Below are 14,273 nucleotides of genomic sequence, written 5' to 3'. Positions count from 1 at the left end.
TTGTGAACTAATCCCTTCTAATGCAAGCAAACATCACAGTTGTGGTTCTCCAGGTATTGTTAATCTGAGTCATACATAGGCTGAACACACTAAACCTAGGTAATGATCTCAGATGAGGACAGCTTTGTTTAAGACCAATACTGAACTGCAGGTGTGGTGGTTGAACTGTGCAAGTATTACTTCTACAAAACACTTTATGTGGATCTTGAGTGCTAAGTTCATTATTTAGGACTGCATGTTGATTTGGAACCCTAAGCTAAGATGGAAATAGTTCTTGTCAGGTGCTTTGGTTAATTCCTTAATTCACTTGTAGTCAAGATTGTTAGCTTTATTATCCTCCCCCCCTTCTTTTTTTTTTTTCCTCTTACATTTCTTTTAAGTAGTGCATTTAATAGCAAAGTAAATAGAAGTTGCATGCTCATCACTCCCTAGTGGTACCTACTCTTGTTTACAATTTCAAGACTTTTTTGAACTTGGCTGTTTCTGATGCAACAAGAACATTAGTAGAATTGCCATGATTACAAGCTGAAAGCTTTTAAGATTAATAAAATAGAGTGCTAAAGTGCATACTTTGTCCTGGGTTCTGTGGTATGTTTTTACTACTTTTTTCTTCTCTGGGATTTTATTGTTAGTATGCTATGGCAAACAGTACTAGGTTTATTTTTCCTATAATAACACTAATGCCTACTACAAACCATGAATCTTCATGGATCAATGAACAATTGTGGGTTGGCAAAAATCTCTGATCTTGTATCTTGGTGTAGTAAACTTGTTTCTAAAGTACTTATTGTAATAAACTTTAAATCTGTTTCTGAGAGTGTTGGCCAAGCATGTTGGTATGCTGATAGATTATTTTTGTTGTTGTTGTTCGTCTTTTTTTTTCCCAGTGCTTTACCTCAGGTCATTTATTTATAAGGCATTTGGGGTGGTGGATTGATGTTCCCATGCTGCTTGCCTTGTTTTGCCAACTTATATCAGTCAAATCTTCATGTACTCTTTCAGCTCTTGTTCCTAACTTGGAAGTGAACATGGACATTTTGGTCTCTTATTTGGCCAGCCAACTACCACTGGTATGACCCATGAGCCAAAGTAGCCTGTTCTCTAGGCGGTGCCTGTGCAGCTCGTTGTTGTTGTTGTTGTTTGCATCATGAGCTAGTTGTGAGAAAGTGAGATCAGAGGAACCATTTCCAACACAGTAGCTATATTCCAGGGGGCTCTTTATAAGGCTGGTCTGACAATATCAGATTTTCAGGGGCCACATAGTGTGTTAATCACCATAGTGGAGCTTGTCTCCTACAAATTCGAGGTGGCGAGTCTGTGCGAGTGTTGTGGTTGGAGGCTGGAGGCAGATCTCCAGCCTGAGATTAGTGTATTTTTGTTCTTTTGGGAAAAGCGCAGTGGTTGGGTGGGTGGTGTAGGGAAAGAAAATGCATCAGATAACTGATAACTGATAACTACATTTACTCCAACTCTTCCACTCCGTAGTTGCATGTATGACAGGTATTTTAGGCATTTATGTGCTGAAATAAATCCTCATTTGAATGATGATCTGTCACAGAAGTGGATATATGTAATACATTAAAATAGTTAATGATGTTTTTAAAGTTAATTGCAATTGTGGAGCTGTTCAGAAATTGATCAGGATTACACGCTTTAAAAACAGTTGATCTTTCACATCTTTGTGTGAACAACATTGTGGCTTTTAAGTGAAATCACTTTCATGATAAGGGAAAACTCTCTTCTGCATTTGACGAATGCTGTATCTCAGAGTAGTAAGAGTGTTTAGAAAAAGTTAAAATAGTGGAAAACCTCAAACGCTTTATTCTTGTAGCATTGAAAGCATCCCGTAAGGGGTGTCAGAGGAAAAAGACTGCTAAGCTGAGTTTAAGTGTTCAGTAGTAGCACAAATGAAGCCATAAACATAAGTTGTACTTCCTCCTAACCTAAAAGTAAACCATATGGCATTAATTGTATATCTATCTGTCAGTATAGAGGTCAGAAAACATCACAACAGTTATCAAAGGACTCAGGCTTCTTCCTGAAGGCTGTGTACCCCGGGGGGGGGCGGGTTGCGAGCTGCTGTTACAGATGAGGAATCTGTGCAGGGTAGCCCATGTTGCTCATTTCAGTCTGCACAGCCTCTGCCACGATCATCCCTCTGTTCTGCGCTGTGAAGGTTTGTCACGTTGGCAGCGCTGCCACAGGCCATGTGAGCTGGCATAATGCTGCTGTGACCCCGAGCTGGCCTTCCCCAGCGTCTGAACTGGGGGGGTGCGAGATGGTGAACTAAGGTTCAGTCAGTCATTAACACTTGCCTCTGCCTGATGATACAGTTTAAAAGCAAACACACTGTCTCCAAATTTTGGTTTTTCTATATGGCTGTATGAAAGATGTGAAACTATCCTTGTTTTCTTCCTCTAAAGACATATATTTGATGTATTTCTTTGCTAGATATCAGCATTGCTAGGTCACTTGCTTTAATTTCAGTGACTTCAAATCTGAAAAAATCCCTGGAGTCGTGCAGTTTGTTGTGTGTGCGATGTACATCAGTACTTGCTTGTTCAGTTACTGCTGTGCTGGGGGAGGATTTTCCTGAGATAATTTACAATTGAAATAAGTAACGTGTAGAGGCCATGCTCAGCTCAGTAAATGAAGGAGCATTTACTGTAACTCGAGAAAATGCACTGAGAGCACCGAGCGCCTCCTGCGCTCCCCTCCTCACTCGCCACACGCCTGCCCGCACACACGCCTGCCCGCACACACGCCTGCCCGCACACACGCCTGCCCGCACACACGCCTGCCCGCACACACGCCTGCCCGCACACACGCCGACGTGCACCCCCGCCATTGCCGCCGAGCGGCCGCCAGGGAGCAGCCGCGGCCCTCGCCGGCCCCGCCTGGCGCCCGACGCTCGCGCTGTCCGACAGCGCCCCCTGGCGCCCGCCGCGCTCACGGCTGCGCTTGACTTGCAGGTCGCACCGGGAGGTACACGCTGATCGAGAAATGGCGGGAGACGGAGAGGCACCTGGCACCGCACGAAAACCCCATCGTGTCGCTGAACAAGTGGGGGCAGTACGCGAGCGACGTGCAGCTGATCCTGCGCCGCACCGGGCCCTCTCTGAGCGAGCGTCCGACTTCGGACAGTGTGGCTCGCATCCCGGAGAGGACTCTGTACCGGCAAAGCCTGCCTCCCCTGGCCAAGCTGCGGCCTCCCAGCGACAAATCAATGAAGAGGAGGGAGCCAAAAAGGAAATCCCTCACCTTCACCGGGGGGGCCAAAGGGTTAATGGACATCTTTGGGAAAAGCAAGGAATCGGAGTTCAAGCAAAAGGTGCTCAACAACTGTAAAACAACAGCAGATGAGTTGAAGAAACTGATCCACCTCCAGACAGAGAAACTTCAGTGCATTGAGAAACAGCTGGAGTCCAACGAAGCTGAGATCCGCTACTGGGAGCAAAAGTATAACTCCAGCCTGGAAGAAGAAATCCTCAAGCTAGAGCAGAAGATCAAAAGGAACGAAGTGGAGATTGAAGAGGAAGAGTTCTGGGAAAATGAGCTGCAGATTGAACAGGAGAATGAAAAGCAGCTAAAGGAGCAGCTGCAGGAGATGAGGCAGAGGATCCTGGACTGCGAGAGCAAGCTTAAGGACTACATGTCTCAGATCCACAACATGGAAAGTGGTCTTGAGGCAGAGAAATTGCAACGGGAAGTTCAAGAGTCCCAAGTGAATGAAGAAGAGGTCAAGGAAAAGATCGAGAAGGTGAAGGGTGAAATTGATATTCAGGGCCAGCAGAGTCTGAGACTGGAAAATGGCATTAAAGCTGTAGAAAGGTCTTTGGGCCAAGCTGCCAAACGGTTACAGGTAAGAATGTCTTTTTTTATCCATAGCTAAAGAAAAGTTAAAGGCGTGACTGTCATGAGTTTTTCTTACACAGATTTGGAGCCCATGAAAGAAAGCATGAGAAAGTTCCCACAGTGAATTGGGGTAAAAGGAAGAAAGCTTGTTTTAATTTTCAAATTATATTTCAGACTTTTTTTGAAGAGCAGATAATTTTCATTTCACCTGTGTGTATTTTGCTCGTTCAAACCATCTGAAAAGAAAAACAATAGTTAGTTCTTTTTCTCAAGATAAACGAGCAGATGTTTTGGTGGGTGTGTTCCTGGCCATTCAGAAGGCCAGGGTGGCCTGCAGGGTTAGTGCTGAGTACCACAACACCTCTCGTTTACGTGCTGGCTCAGTTTTTTTCCCATCAGTTACAGCTTTGGTTTCCTACCATTCCCTGACTACCTGGTGACCTCTGAGAAATCACTCAAAGTGTGTATTTACCATGCAGTGGTCCATGATAGAGAAACACCAGAGTTAATATCAGCCAAGCGAGCTGAGGGCAGTATGGCTCCACCCATGGCAATGCATCTAGCCCTCTCGCTCTGCTGAGAGAGGGTGCTCACTAGCTCCAGTGAGGTACTGCTCTGCTAGTGGGTCTGGGCTCTTTTACACCTCAGACAAATAATATCTCCTGCATGAACAATAGCACATTTAGGGCTAGTGGGAATTGTTGTACTGCTGGGTGCTCAATGGGACCATAGTGCTATTTGCCTAACACCTTTAAAAGTATTAGTCTTCAAACCCTTGTTGATTTGGGGTTAGATATCTTGAGGATTTAGGTAGATCTTGGCAGCTCAGTGCTTAATATTGTTAAATTTCAGGGAAATTTGCACCATCATACCCTCTTTTGAGGCTAAACTTGTGATTCTTGATAGGTTTGTCTGCCACTGAAGTAGAATAATTAGAAAGAACAGTCCAAAAGCACCACCTGGATAGATGGATGTAGAGCTAAAATAACTGTTAGCTTACAGGGCATTTGTTTTAAAGAACGACATCTCCCTTTTCCTGTCTGACTTGCTGGTGTTCAGGATTTTATTTTCTCTGCACCTCAGGCGTTTGTGGCACGTGTCAGAAGAGAATCCAGTCTCTGCTTCCTTGCTAAAGTTAATGATATCACCTGGAACTTCACAGAACATGAAAGAATAAATGTAAATGGAAATCCAGCTCCTAGCTGGATGAGGTGAAGGAAAAATTGTGGCTCCTGGGATTTTAATGTGCCACATAAGGTAGAATGCATCAGTTTGAGTTGCGATTCTTGCTGTATTCCTGGGATTCACAGTTACTACATTCCACAGTGCTGCAGTTGCAGTAAGGTGATTCTGCTGTGACTATGTAAAGAGATTTTGCATCCTCACTCCTGAGTACCTAGAACTATGTTAGTATAAGCTGGTTTTACTAAATGAGGAGGGAAAAAGAATATAAGCTTTTCATACAAAGCAAAATGGATGAAAATTGTAAGCAGCTTTGGCCATACTTATCTATCCTAAGTTTCCAGACAGGCTGCACTTAAGGATTTGTGCTAACAGAAAGCATCAAGTCCTCTTTATATATTTTACCTATCCTCAGTAACACTCAGTGAGGCTATGATTGAGTTCAAAATCTTTCTCGCTTTGTTTTTTTCATAGACTAGGCTTTCACTTTCTCAGGAAAGTTCCCGTTAAATTCAGCTCTTCGAAACTTGTTCTAAACCTAAAGCTGCACTAATCTGGAAGTCTAGGAGAAAATAAACTCAGGTCTGCATTACACAGTTTTGGGGGGAGGAAACAGAGAAATATTTTCTTGCATGCTGAAAGTTAAATACTAATATTCAAAGAACTGCTGATTTGAAACTAGAAAAGTTGAGCATGGGTGTTTTTATAGACCTTTCAGTAAGGAAGGAAAGAATTTAAGTGATTTTAAGTGATAAGAACAGGAAGGTGGCTTTTTTTTTTAGTAGTATGTGAGGAATTTCTAGTAACTTGTCCTACCTCTTTTACTCCTTTTCTCTAGCCACCTCAGTAACATACTTTCCAACAATATGAGGCTATGTTCAGTTAAGGATCAAATACAGCACTCTGCTCCCCTTGTTTCTAGAGAAAGATTTTAAATGCGAAAAAACCCAAAAACCGAAAACCCAAAATCCCACCCTTCTTCAGGTGAAAGATCTCACTAAAGTTTCACAATTAGATACTAAATTTCAGAGCTTAAACCAGTAGGATTTGGGGTGGTACTTAACATTTTTTACATTATTTCCTGTGAAAGTTGAGAAGTGTTAAGAACAAGTTATTTATTTTGTTAGTTCCGCTAACATGCATATTTCAGTGATTCAGGTTTCAAAAAAAAAACTTTAATTGCCTTCAGTGACAACTTTGTTACAATCTTATAAAACACAGAGCTGTAGAATTAACAGTGTAGTAAGTAAAGACAGTTGAGAATTTCCTGTGTCCCAAGTGCCCCATTGTAGAGTCTAATGAGCGCAAAATAAGTTGGAGAATTTTTCTGTAGAATTGTCTTAAAATTTGGACATGGCCTGGTTTCCATTTCTCAGTCCAGTTTCTCCAAAAGCTTGTAGCCAACGAATGGAAACACAAGTCTAGAGTGGAAAGCTGAGACCAACCATGTCATATGCATTGACTGAATAGGTCAAACCAGCACATTAGTGACAAAGCAATTGACATTTAAAAGGTCCTGCTTTGTGTTAATTTTCTTACTAACCGTTGAATTCAGTCTCAACTGTGGCCTTATTGCAAGTTTAAAGTGAATAAGGGCTGTGCTGTTAGGGACTGCTTCTAGAGCAGATCCAAAAAACTAGTGGGAGTTCATGTACGATTCTGCTTACACAAGATAATTAGGGAAAAGGAGGTTGACCCAACCTCCACCTCTTGCCAAAATGAAGACGTAGTACTGCACAGAAATGCCCACAGACGTGCTGCCTGGCCCATGCCCTGTGTGTCCAGATAGGTGAAGCCCATCCTGGTTGTGGAAGGCACCGCATGCAGCTGTCTGCTAATGAAGCTGAAGTTGTGTAGGTGTGGAAATAATTGTAGTCTTAAGACTGTTGTAATCTATCGGAGCTGTAGGTTTTGCATATCATGCCAGAATTACAGAGCCTTGAGGAATATCCTAAATTATCATCTTCTGTGCTTGTTGAAGGGGTGGTGAACCAGCCAGGATTTGGCCTCATTGCACAAAGCACAGTAAGCTTGCAGAGTGAGAGAGTTCTGTCCATAAAAATTTACCTTCTAAATAGAAAACACAAAGAACAAGAAGAGAAAGGAATTACTCTCCTTTTAGGAACAGAAGAACTAAATGACCTGTCCAAGTCATGCTGGACACTTCTGGCAGAGCTAAGTTTTGGTGCCAGACTGATGCTTAGTTAATGTATTTTTTTCAGAGTGCTCACTATTACCTTTATTTGCTTGCATCTGTTGTGCCAAAATTTTTCTCAGGTGATATGAGAAACATCTGCTAGTCACCCAAGAGGAAATATAAACAGACCAGTAGTAACCCCTAATAAGTAATAGTGAGTGTTGATTAGCTTTCTAAATTACAAGATTTAAATACCTTTCAACTCTTACATTTGCATTTGAACTGAAAAATCAGAGGCTTTCTCATCAAAAGGAGAAGTGTTAGTTGTCCAATTGCAAATAGTCTTGAAGTGCTGCTTTATGCTTGCTGCTGCTCAGCAGATGTTTTCTTTTTCCTGGCAGGATGGGGAGCAAGAATTGGAGCAACTGACAAAGGAGCTGCGACAGGTTAATCTCCAACAGTTCATCCAGCAAACGGGAACAAAGGTCACAGTGCTACCAGCAGACCCTGTTGAGGTGGAGGCCACGCATGTGGAGCTTGAGAGAGGTGCATTGGTCAGAATGCTTTTGATGGGCAGGAGGAGGAGATGGCAAAGCATTTACCTGCTGCATTAATGCTAGCACTCATACATGAAGTGAATGGTCTGTTAGCAAAATATTAAGAAAGCACAATGTCAAATATTTCTTTTCATTCCAAGGGTTTAGCAAGCTATAAATAAAGCGCAGTATGTAGATAACTTCTCTCCCACTGTGCCTAGGCGTGTGTTTGTTGCATCAGTAATCCATTAGGTCAGTAACTTTCAAGTGTGGTCGCCATGGCTGCAGACATGTAAGCTGGCACGCAATCTGATTGCTGTTCATCTGGGTTCTTCCTCTTCTGGAGGGATGTGTTGTCAAAGTAGAAAAAGAAATGTGTCGGGATCTCAGGAAATCCCACACAGCAGCCGCATGGGAATAGCAGCTAATCCAGCTGGGCTGCCAGCCATCCAGAAGTCCTGCGCAGATGGCTGCTACAGTGTGTGCAAATTGACTATGCCCCTTGTGAGATCTGCACATGCCCACTTCTCAATTCAGAATTACCTACACAGGAGTTGTGGGAGCACTTTGAGTGAGGATCAGAACTGTGGCACAATCAGAAGCTCCTTTGCTGTGGTGTGCTTTATCCAGTACCCTGCTTGCAAGGGGCCTGTTTCTCTCAGCATTCTCCTTAGCTGGTTCTGTCCCTCCTCTTAGAAAACTTTCTAACCAAAAGGCATTGGGAGGGTGGGGAGAGAAGAAAAGACAATCAAGCCTTAAATGTCAGTACTTGTATGAACTTTCTCTTAAGTGGGCAGGAAGTTGAAGCTTTGAGTTATATATAGGTACTCTTTCTGCATATTACTGTATAAATGTATTGCATGTATCTGCATGTTCTTTGTGGGAGGGTAATTATATTGCGTAAGTATATCTTTCTGCTCTGAAATGAGTAGGAAGTGTGCACCTTAGATTTCATCACTTCCTAGTCAGGCATTTGAATTTTTTGTTGTATGTGGTATTCTGTATTGCACTAAGCGCACGCTGCACTGAGCAGGAAGAAGAGAGGTGTTCTACAAACATCACCCCTGATGATGACATTTCTAACTGCTCTTTTTCTTGTGCAGAACCAGCATTTCAGTCTGGGTCACTGAAGCGCCCTGGCTCATCAAGGCAACTCCCCAGTAACCTTCGGATTCTACAGAATCCCCTGTCATCTGGTTTTAACCCGGAGGGCATTTATGTATGACAGTACATACCTCTTCTGGAGAGGACCTAGCAAGGTACCCTGGACAAGATACACTTTCGTTTTATTCTGCCAATGATGAATGGAAGAAGATTTTTTTTGTTTGTTTGTTAAGCCACCATATTATTTTTACTTCTTCCTCCAACACACTACTTGGAGCCATACCCTGTGCACTGATGCTAAAGAGACAGAGGAGGTGTCTCGATTCATAATTAGCAAGGATGACCTTGCTGTCAACACAGCTAGAGTGCAAAAACTTCATTCGTTTTTGCCACTTCAGAAGTATTTGGGAAAGTATTGTTCCTTGTGTAGGCATAAATAAAAGACTGAGGGTGAAGGAAACTACGTATGCAACTTATCTGAGGTTTAATTTATTCCCTTTAATCAATGGACGTGTGAATGTTGACCTTTTATATTTTTATTTTTAACTTGTGAATAATCACGTATGGCTGTATGTCAGTCTGAAAAGGTGACTTTAATTTGCGTGTACAAACATCCACCATTTGATCAAGTACAACAACTTGCAATGCAGAATTCTGTGGCGTGCTGAACCATTAAAATGGTTTCCCACCACTGACTTTGTTAATTTCTGTTGTGGGTCATAATATGTCATGTTCCATCCATTGCTACCTTTTAAGGCTTGAAAAGTGAGCTTGTGGGATTTACTTGCTGTTGAATCTGCCTTGAATGAAGCACCTAGTGTTCAAAAGATTTATGGAATTTAAACCTTGGCTTGGTAAAAATATTTCCAGAATATGATTGAGGATGCACTAGTTAGATGATATTTTATTATATAGAATGTATATTTTAAATATTTTGCCACATTGTATATGCCTTTTGAGAAAAGGACAATGTAAGAAGTTGTCTTCATATGTCTTACCAAAAGAGAGTAGGAGGCTTTCACTGTGTGTGATTTTGTACTTTATTTTTTCCACTAGCCATTACAGTGTTCTTGTTTTGCAGTAAATCTTGCTGTTGGAGGAGAAAAAAAAAAAACAACCAAACAAAACCCAACAAAACAAATGAGCAATCCTCTTACAGCCTTCCAGAATTCACTTGAGGTTTGTGGAGGGAAGAAACCTGACAGTCCCATGAAGTCAACAGCAGAGCATCTGCTGACTTGAGTGGGGCCAGGATTTCGTTCCAGGTCCCCAGTGTTCAATGGTAGATGTTTAGCCCCTTTGTAAGACGTGTTGCTGCTCAGTTGCTTACAGAATATAAAGCTTACAAACAGGAAATTCACACGTTTGGTAGTTATTTTTTACAAAACATTTGAAAAGAGAACATTATTGTATCTTGATGTCACTTTAATGCAATCAGAGCTAAGCAAGGATTAGACAAAATGGCTTCCATGCCAAAAGATGCTACCAAGTAGCATGATGGTTACAGGCCTTGAAATTAGACTGCTAAAGTGGACATCAAGTTTGTAGAGAAAGTGACTGGCATCAGTGGGACACTATATATGTCATGAGGCTGGCCTCATGGATAAGTTAGAGAAGGGGGATGGGCCTTACCTATTTGCATTTGGATTTCCTGTTCTAACAGCAACTCATACTGTCATCTCCACCTTTGAGATCCCCTTGACCTGAGAGGGGTCACCATGCTTTCACTGCAGTATTGAATACCTGGACTTCAGTCAGTGGCAAAATGACAGAACTCCTGATGTCTTTGGTAGCGTCAGGATTTTACCACTGGTAGGAAACTCCAAGCTTTTTGCCATAGAAAGTACTTAAGAATTCTTAACTCCTAGCATCCGTCTGTGTTGATTTACTGATGTGCAGATAAATGTTAATTTGTTTTTTTTTAAAAGAGATCTTCCTTACAAATGGAAGTTTTATAAGATACAGTAGAAGATGAAGGACTCTTGAGTGTTTAATGCATTTTTTTCTTTCCAGCTATTAATGGATTCATATATTCCATATATTCTAAAAATGCTGCTGTATTTAGACAACAGATAAGGCTGTGACTATATAAAGGGCCTTTTCAAATGGACTCTGAATTTTTTTGCTGTTTAACTTATCGGGTCTTTTTTTTTTTTTTTTCTTCTCCCCTTGTGAGCAAACTGGAAAATGAGATGTTCCTACCTGAGGAATCTTTGCAGTGCTCACAGATTTTACTGTTAGTTTATCACAATTTTGTGCTCATGTTTACTGTGCTCGTAACTTTGTATTAAAAAAAAAAAGAATGTGTGTGTATATATATATTAAAAAAAGGTGTAAAATATACGTAGTTTGGGGACAATATCTGTCCAAGGTACTTGAGCATATATGCCTTACATTCTGGGTTCAATTTACAGAAATAAAATGGCCCTGTCCAGTGGATATCTTGCATCTTCAGCACCTCTTGATGTTAGAGAACTGAGGCACTCAGCACCTTGCGAAGTCTGGCCCAGATTATGCTGCATGGGAGTGGTGAGGAAACACAAGGAAGAGCCTGTGGCAATTTCAGTCTTCTACTGAGATGAAGTATTTTTGAGGCAGATTGGCATACTTACCCAGCTAATGTTTTTGTCATACTTTGTGTCTGGTTCATCTCCCACAGATGTCAGTTTGAGCTGAATTAGGCTCTTGTATCATAAAAACTGCTCTCTTTCTCTGCCAGGTTGTTCTTTAAGATGGAGAGAGGAGGAAAAGGATTAAAAGGAAGTATAAGAGCAGCTTTGGAGGGCTTGAGTTATGGCTTTGTAATAGAATCAAGGAAGGAATTTGCCATTTAAGTTAAAAAATAGCACCTGCTGGCTGCAGCAGCTGTTTGACAGAGGGGCCAGCCTGGAGCTGGCTCAGGAGTGGCCACTGCATCACCACTGAGTGGACCCTCCTTGTCAGGGCTTTGGCATATGTCAAGGTGATCTGAAAAACGTTTACAACTTCAGCCACTGTTGTGACAAAGGAGAGGCTTTGGTATCCAAACTTGTCATTTGTGAGACACTGACAAATTCCCTTGCCCCCCACCATACTCCTCTTGCTTATTGAATTTCACCCAGGCTAAAGTTCTGTAGCATTTTCACCCTCTCTGTAAATAAACCAAAAAGAAATGGCATGCCCTTGCATTAAATGTGAATTGAACAATGTATTACAGTGATTAAAATTCCTCACATTATGGTGTTAAGAGCTTTGCTTCTGATCAACTGCAGAACCTCACTCTTTCTTTACAAATGTAGAAAAACTCTTTTCAAAAGTGTTTCAAACCTGCTTATGGGGCATTAGCAGAAAGGAGGCTACACATACTAATTTTAACAAAGTGCCATACTATTTACTGGGCAGCATGATAAAAATGGGGTTTTTTGCTTGCATTAAATAGTCGAATACACAAGCACTGTTTTCCAGTGCACAGGGAATTTATATGGAGAACTCCTGTAATTTATTACTAATGGAAATTAACTGTGTTGCCTCTCTCATCCATGAGGATACAGTTTATTTTTGCTGGTGATGCTATGTTGTAGGATGGGGAGGTTGACCATTTGAAAAGCCAGTGTGTTAAGGCGAAGGTAAATGTTCTGAATGCCCAAGTGAGGGAGAAACCCAAGTCCCACTCTGAAAAGTCAGCTAGGAACCTATCTCCTGTTATCTTTCAGTGGGACTTAGTTTCCCAAGTGCCTGAATTGCTTCTGGAAATGGTATGTTAGCTTTGAGATTACTTGCTTTTCTAGACCCTAGCAAATTGGAAGGAAGCTCTTGAAGAGAACTACCCACTAGCATTAGCAATATGCAAACATGATTTCATTGTGAAGTAAGAGGGGAAAGATGCTACAGTGAAATAAAAATCACCTCTTGGGGCAATAGTTGCCTTGGTTTTAGCATGAAGAGTATTGCATCATTTTAGTGAACTGGGATCATATAAGCAAAAAAAAAGATCTTGTAATTTTTAGTGAGTTATCTTGAAGCATATAAATTCCTGATGTGCATTAACTTGAGTGAATTGGGCCTTAATGATCCATGTAAATAACAAAACTGTATTCAGATATTTTTTTCCAGAAAATAGTCTCTAATGGTCTGTACTGTATTAAAATAAGTGTCAAAGTGTTACTTTTATATTACACCTTTTTTTTTAAAGAACATTGAAACATGCATGTTTACTCTATTTGCTACAGTATTTTAATGTTTTGGATGAAGGCCATCGGTTGTATGGAGATGACAAAACAATCATTCTGTCTATTTATTCAGTATTGCTGCTTGAAGTTTTCAAAATAAAGCTTTCAATGCCAATGTAGTGACTGATTGAAAGCTGTTCTAGCTCTCTTCAGGTGTTTTTTTCTATGTTTATAGAAAACTAAATAAGTGAAACTTGGTATATAAACTGATACACCAGCAAAGAATTATTGCAATAATACAGTGGGGAGGGGTTGGGGGTAAGTATGTGTAGTATATACATAAAGCTATACATGCAGCAAATGCATTTAGGTCTCAAGTAAATGGAGTGCTGAAGAATGTTCGAATCCTTTGTGGCCTTGCAGGCAACTTACACGTGCAATCAAATACTGGTTAGTGCTTCATGCCAGCGTGTGGTGCTTGTGAGGGGCAGAACAAGCAGAGGTGGTCACAAAGGATCGACTCCAAGGCCTTTGAACCAAATGGAAATTAAGCACATTCGTGAGTAATCCATAAATGTGTTTCTGAATTGGGCCTAAAAGCATGTTCCGATACAAAAATCTTTCAGTTGCAGCAAGGGTGCCTTGTTTCGAATGTAGCTGGTACCTCTGAAAATTTGAGTAGTCGTGAGATGAATCGAGTATTCCTGCTCTATTTGTAAAAGGGTGTCAAAATACAGACAATGTTCACCCTCATGATCACCCTGTGAAACTACTAACTAGGTGTTCTGACTGGAAGATTTGAGTTGCTGATGCTTTAGCCTAGAGAAGCAACACAAACTAACTGAAAACACAAGTGAGCATTTTACTACTGCTCTACTTCGATGCAAGATAAAAATCTGTATTATATGTAACTATATTTTCTGTCATTTAAAAAGCTTCTATTTTTTATTATTCTCATGAATGGTTGACAAGATATTGAATATGCTCCCATACAATAAATTCCCCTCTGAAACTTTGGGTCTTTACAGTTCATGGTTTGCTGGAATTGCACTGTACATCTCGCGCACGTTTCGTGATACCGCTGCTGGAACTCTATCTGTCAAAGAACACTTAGCCTGAAAGCAGGCTAAGTTAATGCTCAGTTTGTCTAGAGCTCAAATGCTTTCAAAAATGGCCATGTGTTAAGCATTGGGACACAATGAACACTCCTAAATGGCAATTTACTTGGAGGTGTGGGACGTACAACTGGTTGGTGTGGGGCCTCTATGGCAGACAAGAGAGGTCCTCTGCCATGAAGTGTGCACATGCTGT

The 14,273-nt window shown here is 41.2% G+C and overlaps 1 protein-coding gene across 5 annotated transcripts in view; it reads left to right on the top strand.

Moving 5' to 3' along the window:
* RASSF8 (Ras association domain family member 8) overlaps window positions 1-13,137 on the top strand; it is a 91,251-nt gene extending 78,114 nt beyond the window's left edge. For 3 of the 5 annotated variants that reach the window (XM_074871361.1, XM_074871362.1, XM_074871360.1), the window contains 3 exons: window positions 2,973-3,862; window positions 7,576-7,720; window positions 8,814-13,137. In XM_074871361.1, the coding sequence (XP_074727462.1) occupies window positions 2,973-3,862; window positions 7,576-7,720; window positions 8,814-8,935 (1,157 nt within the window). In that variant the 3' untranslated portion in view covers window positions 8,936-13,137. The remainder of the gene's footprint in view (window positions 1-2,972; window positions 3,863-7,575; window positions 7,721-8,813) is intronic. The other 2 variants (XR_012629278.1, XM_074871363.1) reach the window with 2 other exon arrangements.
* Window positions 13,138-14,273: the final 1,136 nt, after the last annotated feature.

Source organism: Strix uralensis, chromosome 5 (genome assembly GCF_047716275.1).
Source record: "Strix uralensis isolate ZFMK-TIS-50842 chromosome 5, bStrUra1, whole genome shotgun sequence".
Taxonomy (NCBI): Eukaryota; Metazoa; Chordata; class Aves; order Strigiformes; family Strigidae; genus Strix; species Strix uralensis.
Note: the sequence above shows the minus strand (reverse complement) of the source record. Positions and strands in the feature narration are given on the sequence as shown.